The sequence below is a fragment of the Pan paniscus genome, chromosome 8, assembly GCF_029289425.2.
Source record: "Pan paniscus chromosome 8, NHGRI_mPanPan1-v2.0_pri, whole genome shotgun sequence".
Taxonomy (NCBI): domain Eukaryota; kingdom Metazoa; phylum Chordata; class Mammalia; order Primates; family Hominidae; genus Pan; species Pan paniscus.
In genome coordinates, this window is record NC_073257.2 from 66,664,385 (window position 1) to 66,692,238 (window position 27,854).

A 27,854-nucleotide genomic window follows, 5' to 3' on the forward strand; every position below is an offset into this window, starting at 1 on the left:
GGACATGGTGGCTAACGCCTGTAATCCCAACAATTTGGGAGGCTGAACTAGGTGGATTACTCGAGGTCAGGAGTTCGAGTCCAGCCTGGCCAGCATGGTGAAATCCTGTCTCTACTAAAAATACAAAAATTAACCAGGCATGGTGGTGCACACCTGTAGTCCCAGCTACTCAGGAGGCTGAGGCAGGAGAATCCCTTGAACCCAGGAGACTGAGGTTGCAGTGAGCTGAGATCGTGGCACTGCACTCCAGCCTGGGGCAGAGAACAAGACTCTGTCTCAATTAAAAAAAAAAAGATAGATAGATAATAGGTGGTTACATGTATATTATATTCAGATCTTTTTTGTGCTATTATAAAACTGTGAACAAAGAGACCTACCTTATGTTTCATAGATAACTCTTAAATGCTATATCTCAAAATCACAACTACCTTATTATCATTACAAAAACCAAACAAAAGACATGGCAGAAAGCCCACACCTAAATGGGCAGGTAGCATTGAAATGTATGCAAAAACAGAGTGTTAGTAGTGAACTGAAATAAATTTAAAAGGTTCCTCTTGACAGCCTATTTGCATCCAAAAGCTCTTTAAAGACAGACCATAATTTTTTTCTTTTTAAAAAAATATTTCATAGCATCAATTGTAGAAACTGGTTCATCAGTAGAAACTCAACTAATTAGTCTTATTTATATATATTATTTATGCTGATGAGACTGAAACTTTTCACAATTTCTTCACATTTTAATATACTAAATCCTCTACAAGGCCTCTATACTGGAACACTGTTTCCACATCCTCATCCTCTGCCTGCCTGTTCCTGGTACCTCGGACAACCTCACTTTTAGAGGTGATTTGCACCCATTCATTATGCTGTTCAATTGCAATAGGATGGCCAGAGCTTCTGGCAGCTCACTGTCAAAAAACCCTGCCCACCTTTTTTTGCTTCCATGAAGAAAAATATGTAGATTTCACTGTGAAGTCTAGTTCTTCCCATGCTCTTGCCAGCTTTCCTACAAGAAAATTTTCTACAGAATGTCCAGGAATAAACTATAACCATAATAGGACCCAATACAGCAAGCACATGCAAGTAGAATAAACTTATATTCACGAAACCGATGGTATGCTGTTCACTTGGAATAAAATATTGAGACGGATATGTGGTAGAAAGTCATCCACAAATCATAATATTGTGTTGTACATATATATTTGGTGATTAGAAAATTCCACTGGCATCAATATCATTGTGTTGGTAGATAACAATGATTTTCTGTTTCATATTTTCTGGAGTCTCATGTGTCATATCAACACAGAAACAAAAAGTTTAGTAAAAAATAAAATACTAAAAAATAATTTCTGAATACCTAAAATAGTTTACACATGTATTCCACACCAATGCCTTCTGATAGATTCTAATGGCTTTAATGATTAAACAGAAACCATATGAGAGTCCTAAGAAGAGAAAACATATATTTTTATGTAATAGACACAACTTAAATAATACCTCTTCAACTGGAAGACAATTGGTACAAAAGGATATTATTCAATTTGGAAACTTGCCCCAAAAAAGAGCCACCCTAGAGGAAAAATTTAAAATACGATTGATGAGATTTTACTTTTTCCCATGCTTCCTCAAGAATCCAAGTTTTTTGTTTTCTCCTACCCAGGAAAAGTGGAGAATATCTGAAGGATATTGAATTTTAGAAAAGCTGAAACAGAATTAATCACTACAGTTACTTATCATATAATGATGATTTGATGAAAGAAATGCTACCGGGGTGGCAGGTGCTCTATTTCTACTAATAGACATTAACAAAAAAGAAGCATTACCTTTAGTGATGCAAGATTACATATCAGCCTATGTTAAAACACTACACATTTATTTTCCAGTTGTTAATATCATTGATCTGATTTACAGTATTAGGCAGCCACTTCATGTCAATTAATCTCCTAGAAAACCCAATCAAGATAAGGCAACATTCTGTACAAATTATCATTACTAGTGAAACTGAAGGAATCTTCCACGTTTAATCAACAATGAGAACTATGATTCATCCTTTAACTTTCTCCCCAGATAAAATAATGTTATAGATTCATTCTTGCAATTAATCCCTGCCTTGGAAATATGCTTTAGAAATGGTAAATTTAGAAATTTTAAACCAAAGGTTCTCCACACATGAAATCCAGAGTTGATTTTGCAAACAGGCAGTCATCAGTGGAATATTATTGAAAAATTCAACATTTTCTGACAATTATGAAATTACAATGTCTCTGAATCTACGATTATTTATTGAGAAAATATCATTTGCCAAATCATTGTTTCTGTGACCATTATATTGGTCTTACTTTAACTAGTAAATATAACATTTGTTTTATTCAACCATTTTTCCAAATCAAACATCCGTTTGAAGTCCATCTTAAAACTTTCCAGAACTGATAAAAAAAATACACATTCTTGAATTCAAATACAGTGCAAGTTATCTTGTAATGATTTATTAACATTAAAGAAAACATAAGAAAACAGGTATAGCCCTGTTTGTCTAGTTAACATTAACTTATGAAGGTACAATTTATATTAAACAAAATGCAGAGATCTTAACTATTCAGTATGTTGAGTTTTGACAATTTCATGAACCCATGTAATGAACACCTACACAAAAAATATAATATTTTTATCACACTGTAAAATTTCCTAATATCCCTGTACAGACTATCTTGTCAGATGCAGCTGCTTTTGACTTCAATCAAAATTGCTTAGTTTTGCCTGTACTTGGACTTCAATAGAGTGTGTACCCTTTCCTATCTGGCTTCTTTTGCTCAACTTAATGTTTTTTTTGTTTGTCCTTGATCCATCTATTTTATTCTGTTTCACTAATGTTTTTCAGATTCCCTTTAACATAATATGGTTTTCATACCTGTGTTAAAAATCTTGATTTCATTAAAAATCTTGATTCCATTTTTTATCACAAAGACTGGATGATTAATATTAAGGGTTACTTTCTCTGAATAAATAATAGACAAATTCATGTAGATAAGTGTATTTAAAATAAAAAAAGAATTATTACTGTTACAGAGAATGATAAGTAACTCTAATTATCTTTACTAAAAACTGAGGAGCAATAAGCTTAAGTTGAATATACATATGAGCTTATTTATTTATTTATTTATTTATTTATTTATTTTTGAGACGACGAGTTTCACTCTTGTTGGCCAGGCTGGAGTGCAATGGCACAATCTCGGCTCACCGCAACCTCCACCTCCTGGGTTCAAGCAATTCTCCTGCCTCAGCCTCCCAAGTAGCTGGGATTACAGGCATGCGCCACCATGCCTGGCTAATTTTGTGTTTTTAGTAGAGACGTGGTTTCTCCATGTTGGTCAGGCTAGTCTCAAACTCCCGACCTCAGGTGATCCGCCTGCCTTGGCCTTCCAAAGTGCTGGGATTACAAGCATAAGCCACTGTGCCCGGCCCATATGAGCTTAGAAGTTGTTGAATATTTGAATACTTGAATGTTGTAAAACAGCTAAAAAATTGATTTCCACATACAAGCTTAAAGTAAAAAGAAATGTATTAATATGTGCTTCTTTCACTTCCTTTAATCTCCTTATCTCTTTCTCTTTTTTACCTGTTTCCTGATTCTCAGAGAGAATGTGCCCATCCTATGGAACAGAAAAAGGGACAAGTAAGAGGAACTAGAGTTTAGTCTTACTTCTTTCTTTAACTTTAGATTAAGTGCCAGTACTGTATATTCAAAGAAATTCCATAAATGGGGATGCTCCTGAAGGCCCAGTGATTTTTATTCCTTGAACAGTTGAAGATATCAAGTTTTGAACTCCATGATCCATGTTTCTAAACAATAATTTATTTCACATTAAAAATCACTTAATTATACCTAGAAATTTTAAACAAAACACACAAAATATGTAAAAAAGGATATTCAACTCTATAAGGAATGTCAGTGTTATGCTTCTCATGAATACTCTCTGTGCTTTTAGATTTACCAGAATAATTCTGATAAAAACAGATGTTCAAAATATATGTATTAAATGGAAGGAGATGATATAACCACAATGAAATGTAAAAGAATAGCATAAAACTATGAGAAATGGATTTGCAAAGCAAAAACTCAAATTAGATAGATTCAGAGGTAAAGTTAATTTCACTACAAAGCTGAAGTCTCAATAATGTTCCACTAATTACTGCCTGTTTATAAGTGTATCTCTGCACTTTCATGTGTGGAGAAACTCTTGGTTTTCAAATCTGTCACTATTTCCAAAGCGTATTTCCAAAACAGGAGGATTGCAAAAAAAAAAAAAAAAAAAAAGCTAAAACCTGCACTAAGTATTTTAAAAGTATCACCTCCTTTAATCCTCAATATAAGTTTATATCATTATTTATTTTGTTATCATACTTGTTTTATGGTTACAAAATTATAGGCTTAGAAAACTTCTGCCTGATGTTATTATTCTAATACTTGGTGAATAATCTGAAATGATATAATTTAGATTATGTATCTCATTAAAGATAATTTATTTTGGGCCCCTAAGAAAAATGTGTCCGGTTATTTTACAGAAGGAGAAATAAATTCAACTTAATTATAAAATATCTCAAATAATATATGGCACAGTGTCTTGTTTAAAAGCATTCATTCTTAAACACTGTGCAATATGTTATTTGAGAAATGTTAGAATTCACTATTAATGAACTTCTGAAAAAATGAGAAATAAACAGGAAAACAAAATGTGGCACATAACAGAACCCAAGATTCACAGACAATCTGAAACCATATAATTTAGATTATGTATTAAAGATAAATTATTTTGGGACCTAAGAAAAATATTTTGGGTTATTTTACAAAAGGAGACATAAAATCAAATTAGCCAGTACCTGCATTTTAGGAAACTCTTCTTCAAATAATTATTACTGTCAGAAAAAAATTGGTTCTCAGCAAGCAAATTATTTAATAAATTTCCAAATTCACCATGATTTCAGTGTGCAAACCTTTACATTAGTAATCAAATCTCTATTGCTAGAACATGCCTAAACCATTGAAAAGCATTCAATAAGCGCTCAAGGAGCAAAGAGAAGAAGAAATATAGCCAACCACAGTAATTTACACTTTCCTCAATTATATTTCAAAAAATAATATTTCAACAATCACTAATAAAAATGGTGGGTAAAAGTTCAATGAGAAACAGGATAGTTACAGTCTTAACCTAGTTCCCCACAATATGGCTTTAATACTTATTAAGTATTAAGTACAAAATTACTGGTAAATACAGAGGGGAAAGCTGGAAGACACTGTTTTGTCAAAGTGATAAAAGCCATCACTACCAATAATGAAACAGATACATTGTGTGTCTTTTGTGTTACATGCTATGATAAAAACAGTATCATTTTTGAAACATTCATGCACAAAGTCTATGAATCATGAGAAAATGTCAGGTGAATTAAAATTGAGAGACATTTTATACACTCCTCTGGTCCTGAAAAATATTAAGGTCATGAAAGTCAAGGAAGTATTGTGGAAATGCTAAAATTGAGACTAAAAAAATTGAAAACTAAACTTGGTTTTAGGAAATACACAATAAAGTAGTAAGGGCTGAAGAAGTTTCATATTTTCAACTTAATTTGCATTAGTATAAAATAGTTATGTATTTATATATGACATATAGTATACATTATATATAATTACATGGTATATATACACTTAATGTATGACATACTTATATATACATATAATATATGCTTATATTTATCATACACACAAAAATCTACCTCTATGTGACTATTTATCAATTAGTAAGAGGAAAGAAATATTGTCTGACCAGTGAGTCTCAATGCTGTCAAGGTCATCAAAAACAAAAAAAAAGCAAAAACTATCACAGTTTAGAGGAGACTGAAGAAACATGGTAAATAAAAGTAATTGTTATTCTGTATGGGGACCTGGAATCAAACAGGACATTAGGTAAAAAGCTTATCCACCATGATCAAGAGGGATTCATCCCCGGGATGCAAGGCTGGTACAATACACACAAATCAATAAATGTAATCCCCCATATAAACAGAACCAAAGACAAACATCACATGATTATCTCAATAGATGCAGAAAAGGCCTTTGACAAAATTCAACAATGCTTCATGCTAAAAACTCTCAATAAATTAGGTATTGATGGGACATATCTCAAAATAATAAGAGCTATCTATGACAAACCCACAGCCAATATCATACTGAATGGGCAAAAACTGGAAGCATTCCCTTTGAAAATGGGCACAAGACAAGGATGCCCTCTCTCACCACTCCTATTCAACATAGTGTTGGAAGTTCTGGCCAGGGCAATTAGGCAGGAGAAGGAAATAAAGGGTATTCAATTAGGAAAAGAGGAAGTCAAATTGTCCCTGTTTGCAGATGATGACATGACTGTATATCTGAAAACCCCATTGTCTCAGGCCAAAATCTCCTTAAGCTGATAAGCAAATTCAGCAAAGTCTCAGGATACAAAATCAATGTACAAAAATCACAAGCATTCTTATACACCAATAACAGACAAATAGAGAGCCAAATCATGAGTGAACTCCCATTCACAACTGCTTCAAAGAGAATAAAATACCTAGGAATCCAAATAACAAGGGATGTGAAGGACCTTTTCAAGGAGAACTACAAACCACTGCTCAATGAAATAAAAGAGGATACAAACAAATGGAAGAACATTCCATGCTCATGGGTAGGAAGAATCAATATCGTGAAAACGGCCATACTGCCCAAGGTAATTTATAGATTCAATGCCATCCCCATCAAGCTATGAATGACTTTCTTCACAGAATTGGAAACAACTACTTTAAAGTTCATATGGCACCAAAAAAGAGCCTGCATCACCAAGTCAATCCTAAGCCAAAACAACAAAGCTGGAGGCATCATGCTACCTGACTTCAAACTATACTACAAGGCTACAGTAACCAAAACAGCATGGTACTGGTACCAAAACAGAGATATAGATCAACGGAACAGAACAGAGCCCTCAGAAATAACACCACATATCTACAACTATCTGATCTTTGACAAACCTGACAAAAACAAGAAATGGGGAAAGGATTCCCTATTTAATAAATGGTGCTGGGAAAACTGGCTAGCCATATGGAGAAAGCTGAAACTGGATCCCTTCCTTACACCTTAGACAAAAATTAATTCAAGATGGATTAAAGACTTAAACGTTAGACCTTAAACGATAAAAACCCTAGAAGAAAACCTAGGCATTACCATTCAGGACATAGCCATGGGCAAGGACTTCATGACTAAAACACCAAAAGCAATGGCAACAAAAGCCAAAATTGACAAATGGGATCTAATTAAACTAAAGAGCTTCTGCACAGCAAAAGAAACTACCATCAGAGTGAACAGGCAACCTACAAAATGGGAGAAAATTTTTGCAACCTACTCATCTGACAAAGGGCTAATATCCAGAATCTACAATGAACTCAAACAAATTTACAAGAAAAAAACAACCCCATCAAAAAGTGGGCAAAGGACATGAACAGACACTTCTCAAAAGAAGACATTTATGCAGCCAAAAAACACATGAAAAAATGCTCACCATCACTGGCTATCAGAGAAATGCAAATCAAAACCACAATGAGATACCATCTCACACCAGTTAGAATGGCAATCATTAAAAAGTCAGGAAACAACAAGTGCTGGAGAGGATGTGGAGAAATAGGAACACTTTTACACTGTTGGTGGGACTGTAAACTAGTTCAACCATTGTGGAAGTCAGTGTGGCGATTCCTCAGGGATCTAGAACTAGAAATACCATTTGACCCAGCCATCCCATTACTGGGTATATACCCAAAGGACTAGAAATCATGCTGCTGTAAAGACACATGCACATGTATGTTTACTGTGGCACTATTCACAATAGCAAAGACTTGGAACCAACCCAAATGTCCAACAGTGATAGACTGGATTAAGAAAATGTGGCACATATACACCATGGAATACTATGCAGCCATAAAAAATGATGAGTTCATGTCCTTTGTAGGGACATGGATGAAACTGGAAATCATCATTCTCAGTAAACTATTGCAAGAAAAAAAAACCAAACACCGCATATTCTCATTCATAGGTGGGAATTGAACAATGAGAACACATGGACACAGGAAGGGGAACATCACACTCTGGGGACTGTTGTGGGGTGGGGGGAGGGGGAGGGATAACTTCAGGAGATATACCTAATGCTAAATGACGAGTTAATGGGTGCAGCACACCAGCATGGCACATGTGTTCATATGTAACTAACCTGCACATTGTGCACATGTACCCTAAAACTTAAAGTATAATAAAAACAAAAAACAAAACACAGGGAATTAAAAATGAATAAATTTGGTTCTCTATATATGTACATAGTGCTCTAACTTTTTAAAGCTTAAATAAACCTTTAAAAAACTAAAAAAAAACAAAAACTAAAACTAAAACCATCTCAATAAGCTATGAATTTGAATTAATAATGTACCAATGTTGGTTTATTAGTTGTTACAAAAAATGTACTATATTAATTTAAGAAGTTAACAATCAGGGAACTGTATATGGGACATATGAGAACTGTACACTTCTATTACAATATCACTTAGGTCTAAATTGTTCTAATATTATTTAAATAAATAATGTAAAATATAGTTATAAATAGACCATTTCCATTACCATTTTCATTATAACAAAGCTCAAGACTTGAATATATCATTTAATATAAGAAAAATAATGTTTAAATGTAATATAGCTTTACTTCTATTACATTTAATTTTTATAAATATAATGCACATTGAACCAATTATTTGTCAACAAATTTAATAAGATATACTTATAGAGTGAAAGAGAGTAAACAGAGACGAAGAGATAGATTTTCATGCTTTTCTGTGCTTTCATTTGGCTGAAGTTTGGTTTTTTGTGTGTCTGCTAATTGATAAAATCATTAAAAATGTTTTTAGTCATTCCTTTAAAATTTCAAAGAAAAACTAAAACATTTAAAAACTCATTGTTTAAAATTAAGAGCTAATTGATGCAGTAGGTATTGATAAAAGATATGATTATGTCATGTTAGGAGAAACAAGCATAATATTTAAAATAAATTAATATGCAATTACTAATTAAATCAGCATATAATACCAGGTAAGAAGAAATACTGAAACTGGTCTAATCATCCCACAGAACTGATGTTTATGTTTTCTTCTGAATAAACCTAGAAACTGATGCTCCCAGTTCTGAAACTTGCAAAAGTTACATTTGCCTTATCTGAGTTCCTTTCCCGGGAAACCAACCATTAGACCTCCCAGATAGTATCAAGGAACTGGAGTTTGCCAGATCGCCACATCAGGAAAATGAGATGCCAGACCGCTTACCTGTTTTGATTGTCTAACCAACCACCTGCTTCCTATTGACCTTCATTTCCCCTCCCTAATTCCCATTTTCCCACATATGATTACTTTTCTTCCCTGCTATATAAACGGGCAATTTTAGTCAGCCAAAGAAATGAATTTGAGGCTAATCTCCCATCTTTTTGGCTGAAGCACCTGATTAAATCCTTCTTTTCTGGCAATGTTTGTTGCCTCAGTGATTGGCTTTCTGTGTGGTGAGCAGCAGGACCTAGACCAAAGCCCTGGCATTTTGGTAAAAATTACCTCTATGGTGAGCTAACTATTATGCATGTAGTTGGGCAGGGTGTTCATCTTCATGGGTCCCATTTCATTGCCTTTTAGATTTTTTTCATAAATTTGTGGGATTCTATAGAAAAGTTATTAAATGTTATATATTCAGTCAATTATAACTTTTTATAACCATATAATCACTGCTTTTTCAGCCATTGAATTTTGATCCTACATCATCATCATCATCCTATCATTCTATTCTTCATCGTACAGCTATTATTTTGTAAGTAAGGTCTTTTACAGTGTCCCCTCATGATCAATTAAAGGGCATTTTCTGGTTGTTAATCTTACAAAGTTTGAATAGAATAAAAATCAGAACTTGTGTTGATTTGAATTGACAAATTTATCATAGGGAAAGTGCCCATCTGTGAATAGAATGAAGTTTTAAAGTATGTTTATTAGTCTTGCTGTTACATGGGATTTAGTATTCTTCATTTTGTTTGGTTATACCACTATGTTAACCATTTATTTTTCTTATTTCAAAAATATAACTAGAAATATAATTAGAATTGACATGACATACAGTTATTCCATAAAAGAAGGTGGTACAAAAATACAGTTGTCCCTTGGTTTAGGCAGATTATTAGTTCTAGGATTCATGTATATACCAAAATCTGCACATACTCAGGTCCTTAATTGACCCTGTAAAACCCACACAGGTTTCCCATCCATGAATATTGTATTTCCATCTATGCTTAGTTGAAAAACTGCATGTACAAGTGGACCCTCAAAGTTAAAATTCGTGTTGTCCAAGGGTCAACTGTAAAGTTTAATAAAATATTTCCTCAAAAAGAAATGCTTCATGGTGAAAATAGGTGTATTTTACTTTTAGAATAATATTTTAGGAATCATGATTGGATGAAAGTAGAAACTGCTGGATATAATTAGAAAGCTCATTGTCATCATCGTTCCTACCATTCAATGAGTGTTATCTATTCATTGCATGCACCCAACACCGTAGGTCTCATGTTACATTCTCTGTATCCTTTAACCTTTAATAACTACCCTAAAAGTATTATAGTTTTTTTAATTGAGAAAACTAAGTCCATTAGAAATTAATTAATTTTCCATTATTATACAGGTAGGAAGTGGTCATCCTAAAACTGAAACCTATGCTGTGTGACTCAATAGATTATTCCCTTTTCTCACAACACTGAACCTCGAACATGATTATTTTACTAAACTGAATCAAGTGCAACTTTTCTGAAATTAGTATTAATATTTATTCATATTAATGGTCTTACACTCTACACTTTCAGATTTTAAGACTCGGGAAATAAATATGAATTTCCAAAATTGCATGGAATTTTCTCTGTGTACTCAAGCCCTATCAGTCTCTTGCCTAATGCATGTATACAATATGGTGAGCAAGTGCTCAGTTTTGGAGTGAGGATGTTTTGGTTACTGACTTAGATTGGCTACTTATCAGCAATGAGACCTTGAGCAAATTCATTAATGCTTCCCTATTTCTACACTTTCTCATCTGTAAAATGAAAACAATGAACACACAAAGTTTGAGTCTGTGGGCAGCTATCTATAAGTACTAAGTAAGTTATTTCATGGAAAACACTTAGAATTTGCTTGGCACACGATGCAATTAATAAATGGTAACTCAATGGTAATTATTATAATTAACTTATTATTGTAAAATACCTTTATTTCATTCAAAATCAGGAGGTATGATATCAGAAATGTGGTAAACATATCTATGCAGTATTCTTATTATGAACAAAATTGGATAAGAACAAATTTAAAATTGGTCTAGTATGAAATTAGTTCCTAATGAGTATGCCTAATGACAAAACAAGCAAGAAAAATAAACATTAAAATTATTATAAATCTAAAGTTTGAAGACATTTAACCTTGTAAGCAGGACATAATTTTCTATATACTTGTTATGTCAATATTTACCAAAAAACTTGATTCTTCCAGAAACTCAAGGTTATTTAAACTGCTAATACTCACCTTCCTAAATTGTGAACGGCATCTTAAATGTAAATTTATGAAGCATCCTTTAAAATTTCATGTTATTAATACTGAAAGAAACAGAACTTGATTAAACACAAATTCATTAAGCTGACTGTGAAGCACTTGGGACCCTTTGCATTGATCCTTATAAAGCCGTGCGTCTAGAAAAACCTTTCAACGAAAACAAAAGGTACATTTGGTCAAAGGGGAATCATATTAATGTTGCTTAATCAATGAGTTTAGTATTTCCGGGACATGAAAAGTAGGGTAAAAAAATCTCAAGTGGCATGACAGTCATATAATGAATAAATACATAATTTCTCTCTAATGTTTTATAAATAGACCGTAATTCACATAGTTCATATTTATCAAGTTTTAAAAAGTGTTTTTTGTTGTTCTTGTCATTATTCTTGTTTTAATCTATGTAATTTATTATAATAATCTGGAAAGGTTATACTCGTTTCTTTAAAAAATTTACTCTATATGAGCTTCTTCATAAATTTAACTCAAAGCAAACTCTTGCTTTCTATCTCAGGAACATCAGCGTAGAAATATATATGTTATAGGATATTTTTCTGTATGATAACCGTGCCATTCCTAATTTAATGATAAACCTACTTATAGGACTTCTGTAATGTGCCAGGCACTGTTCTACTCAATGAAAAACAAAGTGCCAGCTTTAATGCAGATTCAATTTTAAAGGGGTAGATATCATAACAAAAAGCAAATACATATGCAGTATTGTTGCAGATAAGTGGTATAAAGATAACCAGCTTCAGATAGTCTGTTACAAGAGTCATAAAATATGCAGGTCATTTATCATACATGGAAAATTTGTGGGGCTTTTTTCTTTCTATTTTAAAATTTATTATGTGTCTTCATTGAACCTTGTGAGGCAAAAATTCTAATACTGCCATTTTCGTTTTCAGGTGAGAAATCTGAAGTACAGAACAAATTAAATGAAATGTTTTTAAGAAAGACAAATGAAACTAACAAATGGTAATCCAGCACCAGCATCATTGTATATTTGTATTGTCAGCAGATTTAGCTACTATGGAAAATCTTTGAAGAATCTTTCTCAACATGATTTTTGATATACACATGCACTAATTTATTGTGGGTATATTCAACAGAGTAGAATTGCTGAGTCATAGGGTGTCTGCCTGTTCAGTTTTTGTTGACACTACAAAATAACTAATGTAATTGTGCCAATTTACTTATCTACCAACAATGTGTGAAAGTTGTGATTATCCATATCTCTACCAAAACATGAGAGTATATTTTCTTTCAATTCAAAGTGTAATCGAACTTAAAATAAATAAATATAATTAAAACTCCATTTTGGTAGGTATTATAATCCATGGATTACTTTTTAAAATTTCATTTTTTATTTGTTGCTGATGTATAAAATTTATTTCTTTTAAAAAATATTGGACGGGCACAGTGGCTCATGCCTGTAATCTCAGCACTTTGGGAGGCTGAGGCAGGTGGATCACCTGAGGTCAGGAGTTCGAGATCAGCCTGACCAACATGGAGAAAACCCATCTCTACTAAAAATACAAAATTAGCTGGGTGTGGTGGCGCATGCCTGTAATTCCAGCTACTCGGGAGGCTGAGGCAGGAGAATCGCTTGAACCCTGGAGGCGGAGGTTGCGCTGAGCCAAGATCGCGCCATTGCACTCCAGCCTGGGCAACAAAGAGCAAAACTCTGAAAAAAAAAAAAAAATTGACCTTGTCTGCAGTAAACTTGCTGAACTCACTTTTTAACTGTAATATTTTTTTTCTGTAAATACTGTTGGGTAGTTCTATATATAATAATGCCATTTGTAAGTATTTAATTTAATGCCATTTTCCAACTATAAGGAGCATTTCTAGTTTGTATTTATTGATTTTAAGCTCAATTGTTTGATGATTAGAAAACACATTCTGTATAATTTTAGCCACGTGGGGGACATGTTGATACATTCGTGAAAACCCAGCATTTGGTAAATTATTTTATATGTTCCATCCATGTGCCTGAAAAGAATAAACTTCATAGTTGTTGGATACATCATTTTAAAATACATCAGGTCAATTTCGCTGATTTCAATGTTCAAATCTTACGTTTCCTTGCTTTTTTTTCTTTACTTATTTTGACAGTTACTGAGATAACTTTCGCATTAGTTTTCTATTGCTGTCATAAAAATTATCATAAATTTTGTGGCTTAAATTAATATAATTTACTCTCACACAGTTTGGTCAGTCAGAAGTCAGAGATAGCTCTCACCAAGCTAAAATCAAACTGTCTGTAGCATTGCATTTCTGTAGACTCTGAAAATGAATTCACTTCCAAGCTCATTCAGATTATTGGCTGTATTTATTTTTATGTTGGTAGCTGTCGACTGGGGTTCCTTCAAGAGCATTCTTGCATTTTCAGGCTATATTATAGCTCCATTGGTGTTCAAAACCAGCAATAGTGGCTAAGTCCTTCTAAGTCTTAGATTGTCTTTGATCTCCCCTTATGCCTCATCTTATCCAGTTCCTCTTCCCTTGCCTCTCTCTGACTCTAGCCAGAGAAAATTCTTTCCTTTTAAGGGCTCACACTGAGATTGGGCCCACCAGAGTAATCCAGGATAATCTCCCTATTAACTTCCATTACCTTAATCGCATCTGCAAAGCTATTTTTTGCCAGGTAAGTGTGCAGATATCTTTGGCAGGCTTTAATTCAAATTATATGACCTCTGAAGCATCAATTTTCTAATTTCTAAAACAGGGATATTCCTTCCTTGTAAAGCTACTGTGAGGACTAAATAAGATAATGTGCATAAAAAAGAGCTTACCACAGTGCTCATAATATAGATATAGCTCCATAAACAATACATTTTAATTTATTTTAATATACTATAGGTAACCCATGCTTTAGAGGTTTTTATAGTTCCTTCCTGTCGGCCTCAGGATGATAAAAATAAATAAATATTGACTGAAAAATTTTCTCTCAATGAAAAGATCATTAAAAGCCAGACATATATAAGCTCTATATTAACTTGAGATAAATTCTTCACATGCCCAAGGAAACATTACGTCTGTCTTGACTTGCTCTTGTTTACTTACATCAAAATAAATTTTGGGGGGTGAGATGAACCTCAAAAACCTGCCATCACTGTTGAGAAAGATTTGTCTCCAAAACTTGCATAAGAATGATCAGCAACTGTGTAATTTTTTCTTGAAACCAGGCAAACTATTTACTTAATGATACAATTGTTTAAAGCTAATTGAGTCTTCACTTAAAGAGAGAAAAATACTTCAATGTCTTATGTCTTGCTCATGATAAAGACATTTGAAACCTTGTTATAACCCGTGTTCAACATGTAGATAGAGGAATTAATAATGTTTTGGTGAATTCTTGACAAACTAATAGAAGAACATGTTTACGAAGAGCGTAAGAGGATAGCATTTAATGCATTTATAAAAGTGCTGATTGTGATTATGATATAATACCATAAATGTAAATCATATTTATTTGTAAAATAAGGTACATGAAAGTAGTTATAATTTAGAATACTAGAATGTTTATTGATAAGTAGTGAGGGGATGATTGACCTAAGGACTTGAGTTTTATTCCCAACTTCGTGGTCAATTTTGTAACCATCAATTTATACTACTGCTCCAGTTCTCAGTTTTCTCATAGTGAATAATAAGAGTGACTAATCAGGACTTTAATTTTGGAAGCTTCTTTTATAAATCTGTGATAATGACTTTATTATACCTGTCTTTTGTATTTTAATGAAGTGTGAAATATTTTGACATTAACAATCTATTAAACTGTGAATGACTTTTTTTGGAAAAACATTTAGATCTTTCTTAATTGCATAAACTTCATGTCTTATACTAAAAGGACAAATAGTATGAAAAATACCTTGCAATCTTGCACAGAATAAAAGTCATTTCATTTAATTTTATTATAAACACAGCATTGTAGATGGGCAAGATAGGGATATCTATTTATACACATACACATATATAGTATGTGTGTATCTAATTTTAATGTATCTTCCTAATACATAATGCATAATAGATAAAATTCATGTCAACTAAACCAATAGATAATTCATAATTTATAATTCATTGGACTAAACTAAGTACTAGTACTATGGAAGAACTATTCAAATTAAAAATGAGAATAATAGCTAAATTTCTATTTTTTCTTTTGATGCTATTTCAAGGTTTAAATGCACTGTTTTTTTTTTTCAAGAAAGTAAATGTAAAGAGTATGGGCAAAATCAAAGGTGAAAAATATGACCATCAAGTACACACATTTGATATTATCAAACCATAGAAGATATGACCATAGTGTCAATGGGATAGGATGACCTCAGTTATCTAAAAGGAAATGCATTGTGAGAAACTTACCAGTTCAACAATGTATTGACAGTTTTGCACAGTAATCTAGCTTCTCAAAATAATGTTTAAGATCAAATCTTTACCTTTTCTATAAATTTTATCACTCTGATGTTTAGGAGTTTAGGGTTTGAAGAAATTGAAGATCAATACATGTAAATATTGATTATTTCATAAAAATAAATCAAGTAAAAGAGACGAACAAAATTTTGAGACTTGCATGGTAGGGAGGATCTTATTGTAGGCAAAATGAACAGTGTGAGCAAAGGCTAAGAAAGGGAGATATTTATGAGATGTGAGAGAGTTAATCTGAACAGGATAAGGCATTATCAGGGAGAATTTGAGAATGTTCAGAACACATTGACAAATGGTCAGATTATGGAAAAGCTTGAAGGTCTGCCAGAAGAAGTGACCTTTTGACACCCGACAATAATGAGAAATTGCAAAATTTTTGAAAAGTAGAGTTGCATGATTAAAATGATATTTGAGAAGGTTACTGTTTAACAAGACACTGAAAAGATGAGAGAGGAAAGTGGAAACAGTCAAATCACATAGGATGCTTTGAACTTCAAATTGAACATTATAAATTTCTGAAAGAAAGATGAACTATGAAGAGGGATCCAGGGGCAGTTAGTGACATGGATGAGGCTGGAAACCATCATTCTCAGCAAACTAACAAGAACAGAAAACCAAACACCACATGTTCTCACTCATAAGTGGGAGTTGAACAATGAGAACACCTGGACACAGGGAGGAAAACATCACACACCGGGGCCTGTTGGGGGGTGAGGGCGTAGGAGAGGGATAGCATTAGGAGAAATACCTAATGTAGATGATGGGTTGATGGGTGCAGCAAACCACCATGGCACGTGTATACCTATGTAACAAACCTGCACATTCTGCACATGTAACCCAGAACTAACAAATATATATATATATATATATATGTATATATGTGTGTATATATATATGTATATATGTGTGTATATATATATGTGTATATATGTGTGTATATATATACATATATACATATTGATTCTCTAAGTAGATTTGTTGCCTAAGATAATTCACCTATCACTTTATACCAAAAATAAAGTTAGCACTCAACCGAACAAAGCAAATGTAACTCAAAGGGTGTATTTCAAAATAAGATCATTTATATATAATTAAAACTAGTTACTTGGAAATTAATTAGTATCTGTCATTACAGTAGAAACTCATTAAACAAAAGTCATTCAAAGAGGTGAAGCATTTATCTACCAGTAATTCGTCTTGTTAAATTTAAATAGGAGTTTGTATTTTGTTTTTAAGTTATATAATCTAGAAAGTCTCAGATTACAAGGAACATAATTTCTTCAAACTTTCATGAACACAAGAATGTTGAAATAACTAAAAAATATTTTTAGTAACTTCAAAAAGAATGTAGAGGTTAAAGGCCCAAATGATCTGTTTAATTCACAAATTACAGTTATTCTCCTATAAAGCAGGCATGCAAATTTTTAAGATTAAAAAAATCTTGAAATGATGGTCTGCTAAAATATGTACTATCACATTAATGTCATTCATTTTTTCATGCGTCTAACATATACATAATAGGTCACATTAGAGGTACTCTAGAAATATTTTGTAGCTTAATTAACTAAAAATAATTAATACAGTAACCACGGTTTAAAAAAAATAAAAGTGGTTCTTCACTTATGCACTTTAGCCAAAAGAGAAAATAAAACAAAGCAAAACAACAAACAAGCATGTCCTTAAAAAGTTACAATACTACTTTTTAAATATAATTTTTCTAATTTGATCAGCATTTTTCTATAAGAATTCGGTTATGATTTATAGTTAATTTTTGGATATTTCAGAACTTGATTTTAAAATACAGAAAATAACTTTACATTTATAGAATCACAGACATTTTCTTCCAGTATTTAATTAGTATGACCACCTCAGAAATACAAAGGCAATGTATTTGTATTAGATACATGCCTTAGGATAATAATAATAACTCGCGTTATGCCTAAGTAAGCATGTAGATGGATCTAGGCAATAAATTTTCAAAGATGATGAAAAATAAAATATCTATTATTATAAATACATTATTTTTCCCATAGTTAAATGGATTCTTAAAATAACATCGGAAGTCACATACTTCTTCTGAGTACTATTTTTTTAATGTTTTCTTGATATTTCTAAACAGTTAAGCTCATAATTTTAAAGGAATCATTTATAAACATTTATTGTATATAGTTAGATACATATATCAACAGAAAGGACAGGGAGAGAGTAAATAGAAACTGACCTCATTCACTGTGGCATAGTAGCTTTCATGCTTGAAAGTGGGTGAGTTGTCATTCCTGTCTCTCACCACTATTCGCACTTCATGGTAGATAATAGTGCCCACTTTTTTGTTGACGCACTGGACCTGCACCACAATGGAGTGTATGTTCATCGGTGGCTGCAATGTAGAAATTGCATCTTTTAAAATACCAATTAAAAACAAAGCTTCTCATCACTGTCAAAGCACTCGTTCATTCAGTACATTTTTCTATTCTTGTTTATTTTTAAATTATAATAATCTCGAAGAAAATGATCATTTTAAGGACAAGAGAAGACAATCATAATTAATTTATTGTTTAATTTTGTATCTCAGCGTGTGGACTTCAGGTAGCATTATGCTCACAGTTAGTGGATGGCTAATGAGCGCAACCACAAAATTAATGCTTAGAATTGATGGGATGAAACGAAGTTTGCCCCTCCAAAGATTAAAGAAGCAATAATATAAACTTTTAATTTGAAAAAAGTGTTAATTAATAAACTCCTGGAGAAGAGAGATTGTTTAACTTTTATGTTTATTTATATTTTTGCTGGAATATTATATGTTCATTGCTGATCAAATTAAAAATACTGATTACCAAAAGAGAAAATCCAAAATCCAGCCAACTAAACTTACTCATTCTACACATTTAAATGCTTATTTTGCTAATCTTTTTCACTCTCTAAATATGTACATATTATAGACACACAGACACACAGTGAATATCAGCCCATGTTTATAAATGTAGATTTACTATAGAATTTTTTGTATAATACTATGAAGTTATGTTATGTGACAGCAATATTATACTTCATTGTAAGCCTATAGCATAATGTATCCAAGTAATAATTTAAAATGAACTACTACAGGCTATTATATTTTGTCATTATAAAAAATACTTCAATACATAGTATACATAAGCATATGCTTACTTATCTAATAATTTTTATAATAAATTCCTTGAACGGGAAAGGTCAAAGATATACTTCCTCAAGTGCCATGGCTAACAGTTTGCAGATCTGGAATGCACACCTACAAATATTTGACTCTAGAGTCAGAGTATTGACCACTACAAAGTATTTCTTTGTGATTTTTAACCCCATTTGAGCTTATGCAACTTTATCTCTAAATATGTCATTTTTGCAGTGTCCTATCCTGACCCCTCCATCTTAAAAACCTTGTCTCCAACCTGACATCTCCTTTCAAATTTCTTCCAATTTATTTTTCTTTATTGCATTTCTCACCGAAAATTTGGCTCGTTGTATATTTTATGTACTTGTTTTGGTTTGTCTGCCTTCACTAGACTGGAAGCTCAATACAACCTGTGTGTTATTTTAGTCATGATAGTATCCCTCTTTCCAGTAACCAGCCCTATGCCTAAGACAGATGATCTGGAGTCAAACTGCATGGCTTCCAGTTCCATAACCTACTAACTGTATGATCCAGGAAAAAGTACACAGTATCTCTATGCTTCGTTTATTCATCTATAAAATTAAGGCTAATAGTTACACCAATGAGAATTGTAAATACTGCATGTGATTAGACTATACTAGGCATATGTTAAACACCTAAGGGATTAAATACATATCCTATTTTATTTATTAAAAAATAAATATCCAAAATAGTGAAAAAATAAAATCTATAATGCATGACACATTTGTAAATGAGAAAAATGCTACAGAAACTATATCTAAGCTGAAGGAAATCATTATTTAGTTTCAAGATATTTTTATGGCCAACAAAGAAAAAGAAAGTTGACTTGAATTTGTAGCTGTCTGAATGATGCTACCTAGAAAGAATAAATTGAGGCATCATTGACATACAAAAAGAGGTCTCTAGTGAAATGACACATAGCTCTGTGTTTTTATATCTACTCTATTTCTCCTTTAATCACTGATATAAATGAAGGCATTAAAATCATGTGTATAAAATCTGTGAATGTTACAAACCTTGGAAGGATGTATAAATACATTTAATGACAAAAGACATGGTTCAAAGTCATCTTAATAAGTCATAATAACGGGTTACAAAATGGTAAATTTTTGCAATAATAAATTTTATCCTCCAATTTGTAATAGAAAAAAAATCACCCAAATGTAATAGACAGCTACAAACATTAATGTAAAAATGTAATTGTGAAATTTTGATAGCTAGAAGCTGATTTTACATGACAGCACTGTAAATGGGCTACTGGAACACTAATGCATACTGTACATTAATTAATAATATCAGATATTAATATATAGGTAGATTATAACAGGTACCATTTTACAGGTGCATAGAAGAGAAATTTGAACACTTTTGAGAATGCATAAAATTGGAGGATTTTAAAGTTAACGACATATGATTTGTCAAATATCTAAATGGTTGTCATGGAAACATCCATTAGTTGACATTGTAGTTTCAGAGAGCAGAAATAAGAAAAATAGTTGAAAAATATTTCAAAGCATGTTTTCACCATAAGTAGAGGGCTTCTCTTAATCCAAATTTGCACCAAATAATTATGTGCCTGTATCAAAGTATCTTATGTAACTCATATGCACCTACTATGTACCCATAAAAGTTTGTAAAAAATAACAAATAGAGCAGAGATTCTTATCAGTAGAAGAGTATAGTTTATGTTAGAAATAAATTTATGCCTTCTCACTACCAAATACTTTTCCTCTGCCATTATGAGCTAAAATATTTGTAATGCTTCAATTTCTTTTTTCACATTTGTCTTTGTATAAAATAAAGAAAAATCAGGAGGAAAAAGTGACATGGAATAGAACAGACTATTTATAAAACAAGACCCATCACTGAAATATGCCAGTTTGAGGATAAAAGACCATTGAAAAAGACTAGCTCTTAGAAGTTTCCTGGAAAGAATTTGAATTAGATGACCTCCATTTTTACTACCAGCTTTCAAGTGTGTAATAGACTTTTTAAGGCATGTCCAGCATATTTTAATTGTAAATTAAAAACAAAATAAATATGTGTACTGTTTGCCCTTGGCACACCTCTTGGAAGACAATGAGGTGAATTATGCACTTTTAAAGTTATTTATCTTCCAATCATTGCAAGAGAGACCTATAAAAACATTCTATCTCAACTTCTAATTCTACATGGAGTGGTACCACTGGGACCAAAAGGTCACAATCTTATCAAATAGAGGATCAAATGCACCGTGTACCGAGGCCTCACTTAGTCCTGCTAAGTACCCATAAATTAGATCTAACCAGGTCACCTGGAACTGTTATCACTCTCAACTTTAGCTCCTTATGCAACTGTTAGTGGCATGGCTAGAACTTAGAGGGCAATAAATTATAACCATAATGGATCGCACCGAAGGCAAAAATTCCCCGTGGCTAATACATAACACACAATGTAATTTTATATTGGCATAGATTCAATTCTGCTGTATAAGAAGGTCATAAATAAAAGTACAGTTCTACTAAGTCCATTAGTGAGAGTTTAGGGACTCTCAGATGCTTAAGAATGCATTAGGGAAATTTTGCTTTATCTTTCATAACTGGTGGCAAAAATAAGTCATGGTAATTTGAACTTTTCTAATTTTCTTTAATTGCTTTATTCATCAAACAAAGAAGAAAAAAAAGCTAGGTAGAAATTTTGTTCATATAATTATTTAAAACTATTACCATTCATATATACCTAAACATGCAAGCTATTCTTTCAATTTAAAAATGAGTGCTCAACACAATACTCTGAACGTATACTTGCACATTTGTGTATTAGTGTACCTGAGTATAGGTTATGATATGTGTATCAGGAATGATATATATCAACAATTAAAGGATACTATCATTAAAAAGTGGGTTTGAGAGTGTGAAGAGAAAAAAATTTCCCAGAAAAATGTAAAAATTTTGTAATTCTAAAAAAGAAAAAAATATAAAATAGAAATTTTTGTTATGAATTTCTCAATCATTTAGGATTCAACATGAAAATTAAAGTTTTTATAGGGGATTTGTTGATATTAGCAGTGTAGATTATAGCACAAATCTTCAATCCAATATATGTTTTTTCTAGAAACCAAATGATTTGGAAGTCAATGATTTGGGGGGCAGGGAATGCATTTTTGGCAAATCTATAGGAATTTATTTTTCATAAAGTATAGGCAAAGTTTGTCTAATTCTCAGGAGTGAATTTTTTTTGTCATGATATTTCTGTCTATGGACTTACCACCTTTATAACATAATCATTCCTATTTCACAAGTAATGTGGAAGACAGTGAAAGGAAATAAGACATTGTGTGTTTTAGAAATGACTTTTACATAAAAAAGCAAACTTAAAGGAAATGGCTGGCCAGAGTTGTCAGTGTCCTTCACAAATTAAATTTTCACAATGAATAGTAGCATATTTACTGAAGATATTACCTAAAAAGAAAATATCAATTTGTAAATACAATTACGCATATGTGACATGTAGATACATCTATAGATTTTTCACAGTGAATTATTAAGGACATTCAGTCTATTTAATGGTAGGTATTTGTTATATGAAAAGTTTAATGTGGGTTAGGATTAATATGACATAGTCCTTGGATACTAACAGCAACTTTTATAAAACTGATATGAGGTGATCATAAATAAAGTCAGTCAAAAATACTATTAAATAATATGGATTTTAGAACAAGGAATTGCATATCAGTGTTATTAGAAAATAATTTATACAGAAGCAGCATTTAAGATATGTCTTAGTAGCACATAAAATTCAACTGATAGCACTGGATAACAGTGATTTCAAAGTTTATGTTCAAAAGAACATCAGGGAAGGTATGGTAAGAAAAAATTGGATATGGTCATGGGACAATAATTACATTAGTTTTCTTAGATTGTAGTTCATACATTTCTAAATAAAAAGAAAATTGTATAGACAGGGTGCATCTTGAATCTAGCAAAACTCAAGAGACAGATAGAAAACAGTTTGCAATGAAAAGGTATCTGCGGACACAGTCTCTGTTTCAGCACTCTGGTTGTAGAATAGGTTGAATCAAGACAGGTGGTAGAGAACAATTAGTTTATATGAGTGACGACTAAGAGGTCTTATACTAAAGTTATGTTGACGGATGGAGATGCAAGATACAAGGTGGAGATAAAACTACTAAACTTAGCAGTTAAATGGACACTGGCCCGGGCAGGGGAGTCAAGCTCTTTTTGCAGCTACCAAGTTAGAGTCTGAAAGAAAAGAAGCTAAGATATTTGATGTTGTTATGAACATAATTTCTCTCGTTTCAAAAGCTTTTAAAATTTTGCCCAGGATTTTGAGATAAGTATTATAGGACTGTACCAGAGTCATACTTTTCTTTCTGTTATTATTTTAATTATTGATATTGTCATGACCATTATTATCACATGCCCAATAGTGATGAGAGCATTTTGGCCATGTGAGACAATCATTTAGCATTTCAAAATTTTTATGTGATGCGCCTTTATTACTGAGACTCTTCATGTTCACCCCAAATATCACATTCTGGTTGTTTCTCTTTTGTGACTTTTAATTTTGTAACTTTTCCTTTCTTTTTTTTATTTTTGGGTGCTGAAAATTTATGTAACTTTAGTGAACAAAAAAATAAAAATAAGACATAAAAATAAATGATGACCATAAGGGAAAATCTTATACACCAAGTTTTAAAATTATAAAACAGTTCATAGTCATACAATCTCATGTAAATGCTTTCTAATTAAATACAAATATCTGAGCATTGGGTATTTTTATTATTTATATTCATCCTTGGAAATTTTCATGAAGATCATGTTTATCAGCTTATTTTTAACACACTGTTAAAAATATTTCTGTCTATATTGTTTGCTTTTAATTCTATTACAGCCATAATTATTCAAACGTCCCCATTAAGAGACAGTTTATTGCCTCAATGAGAAAATGTAGAAAACATGATTTGCATCACTTTCTCTGGAAAATAAATTTTTCCCTAACTCTTGCTAAAAAGATGGTATAATTGGATATGGATCTACCATGTGGCCCTACTCCTTGCTCCCTGGCTATAGATTCAAACCAGTGAGTATTTAATTGTTATTTCTCTTAGAAATTTTAAAACAAAACAAAACACAGTGACTTTAAGCCTTCTTTAATGGCCACTGCATCAAAAGTTTATGAAGAACTGGCATGGCATGAACATAGAAAACTCTTAAAGTCAAATGAAAAACAAGGAAGTGGAGTAAAATTATAAGTGTATAAAGGAATCTGCTCTGCAGAGAGAAAAATAGAGAATATACACAGAGAAAGGTAGAAACTAGAGACCATATGGTCCAAGACCAAGTAGTTTTCCTCTCTCCCTGGTAAACATACAATTTCCATGAAAGTAAATTATTTTTTATATCTATGCTATTGGTATTGTTAATATTCTCTCCCATCAACTGGAAATCATTTGAAGGCATTTTTGTGTCTTCCTTATAAGCAAAATAACTTTGATTAAAATCAGAATATTCTTAGAAAAGCATAATTTCATAACAAAAATTCAGTGGAAAATTTTCTATAAAAATAATTTCAAGAGCAATTTACCACTAAGAAGGGTTAAAGTTAATTATAGGCTAGTGATTATAATACAGAGCTTTTGCCATTGTTAGTAGGGTCAAACTCAAATTGTTGGTTCTATTTTGATATTCAGAGCATATATATATATATTTGAAATGGAATATATATAATATATAAATAAAAAATATATTTTTGAAATGGAATATATATATATATAATTTTTTTTCTTTTTGAGACGGAGTCACACTCTGTCACACAGGCTGGAGTGCAGTGGTGTGATCTTGGTTCACTGCAACCTCCGCCTCCTGGGATCAAGTGATTCTTCTGCCTCAGCCTCTACAGTAACTGGGATTACAGGGTACCTGCCACAATGCCTGGATAAGTTTTGGATTTTAGTACAGACGGGTTTTCACCGTGTTGGCCAGGCTGGTCTTGAACTCCTGACCTCAAGTGATCAACTGGCCTTGGCCTCCCAAAGTGCTGGGATTACAGGCATGAGCCATCACACCCAGCCCATATTTTTTATTTTGATTCATTATATTCATAAAAGAACAACCAAAAAACTTTGGGCAACAATCAAAAGAATTACATTTCAGGTAAATGCCCTATATTTTAAAAGAAACTACAAATATTTTGGTATTTATCATAATAATATAGTTATTTAATAATAATGTATATTTTATCTATATTTAGCTTTTGGGAAAAAACATTTTATATTAAATAAAATGTAAAACAATGTAAATAAAGGTATATAGATTTACATATATGAATATCATAGTATTAATATATATTTCATTAATACTGGAGAGCATATTTTCAAATACAATCTATATAAAAAGCGTGCACTCACATTTTTTTAAAAATGAATTCCCTACTATATCTTTGTAGAAAATATTGTTAACTAGGATCATAGAGAAGCATACAGAAGAAAAAAATATCTTATTCTATATCAATGTAAATAATGTTAAAACAATAAAGTAAAAACATACAACACCTCTCCAAGTAAGCTAAGATTACTTCAAATATTTACATAATATTATTATTTTATTTCAGACATTACAATTATTTAGCAATATTGGTATGGAAGCATATAGGGACAATATATCGAGAGGACCATTTAGTAAAATGGATAAAACTCCCTATCCCAGTAATATAATGATGGTAAATGGATTTATCTCTATAAAACAACTAAACAATTGTAGAAAGATGCATGTACAAAAATTTTCACTGCAGCATTTTTGTAATTCTTAAAAACTGCAAACAAACTTGACTTCCAAAATAGGAGATTCATTTTTAAAAAATCTCTTATTTATTCATGCAATAACCAATCATGCAGCTCATAAAAATAATTATATAAATATACATTTGTTTGCATTATAATTTTACATGTATTATAAATTTTATGTAAAAAGTAGGCTGACAGCAAAATGAGCAGCATAATCCAATTTAAATTAATAAGTATTATAAATATACATACCAACACACATAAATGCTTGAAATAAAATGTGGCAGAATAAACATTAAATGTTATTTTCCCTAACTGATAAAATTATCTTCATATATATGCTTCTTATTTTCTGATATGTTTACCATAAGCATATATTATTTTACAATTAAATGAGACTGCAATTTCCAGTGGTGATTAGATTTGGACTAAAAGCCCAGATTTACCTCACTATTTGTCTAGCAGTAATGGTCTATGGGACACATAAAACAGATGGGCACTAGGTTAAGGATATTCAGAATAAAAGCCCTTATGCTTTGATGAATGAACCCCTAAAAGCACTGTGGCAGCAGGAAAACATAATTCACAAGAATTCAAAGAATTCATAGGTAATAAAGCACATAGTAAACTGTAGTAAAATAAGAGGCAAATTGAGATTTATTAAAGACTCCAAATTTTAGACATGAAATAGTATAAAGTATCAACCACTCCATAACCTATTGTAAAGTAGATCATAAACCCTGAGCAATGATGTGAAATGATTCAGGTTCACTAAGCTGAGTATCTGACATTTGGATTTCATAAGCTGGGAACTTGTGGGTAAGCATGTTTAGAGTTACTCTCTGAGTTTTCCCAGGGCCCAGTGCAATTACTGATTATAATCCACTACCCTCTGCCCCTCTGCACTCAAGAAAGACTGAGATGCAAATAAGTGAGTACAAAGTTACTTTAGAGAGCTACTTATACCTATTAAATTGTTTTTTTTTTTAATTTTTCCAGAAATGAAACATCCAACTACTTTGGTAATTTAGCAATTTTTTTTTTGAGGTAGTGTCTCACTCTGCTGCCGTGGCTGGAGTGCATTGGTGTGATCATAGTTCACTGCAGCCTCCACTCCCCAACCCCAAGCTCAAGGGATCCTCCCACCACAGTCTGCAGATTAGTGGGACTACAGGCAGGTGTTACCATGCCTGCCTAGTTTTTTAAATTTTTTGTCAAGACAGAGTCTTGCTCTATTTGCCAGGCTGGACTCAAACTCCTGGGCTCAAGCAGTTCTCCCCACTGGGCCTCCCAAAGTGCTGGGATTACAGGTATGAGCTACTGCTGTGCCAAGCCCAATATAGATATTCTTAATAAAAAAAAATTTATGCTATCTGAGAACTACTTGACTGGCATATTACCATGAAACTTTTTCTCACTTTTTTTTTCTTTTTTGCAGCTATGTAAGACATTTCCACAGTTTTGCCCTTCAACCAATGCTTACTAGTTGTAAAAGCAGGCTCCTGTGAGTGCACCCACCAAACTACATCTTCAAGCCGGCAGCTGAGTGACACACTTATATGTTGCCATTGTTGGACAGAAATGAGTTATAGCCATGCTTATCCTACTTTGCCAAGGGTACCACCTCTTTTTTCTAAGCACTATATTTTCTTCTTTTTCAGAAATTGACAAGCTTCCAGGATATTAAAGGGGAAGTCTAATGGTTCTCCAGGACACAGATGTTCCCTTCCTTTCTCATTCTTCTTTAAGTGAGTTAAAGAAACTGTTGTTGCTATACTCAGGAAATACACT

The 27,854-nt window shown here is 32.2% G+C and overlaps 1 protein-coding gene across 2 annotated transcripts in view; it reads right to left on the minus strand.

Annotated features, from left to right (window-relative positions):
- PCDH15 (protocadherin related 15) overlaps positions 1-27,854 on the minus strand; it is a 1,779,889-nt gene that overhangs the window by 543,150 nt on the left and 1,208,885 nt on the right. For both annotated transcript variants that reach the window (XM_055092816.2, XM_057298896.1), the window contains one exon: positions 18,332-18,487. In XM_055092816.2, the coding sequence (XP_054948791.1) occupies positions 18,332-18,487 (156 nt within the window). The remainder of the gene's footprint in view (positions 1-18,331; positions 18,488-27,854) is intronic.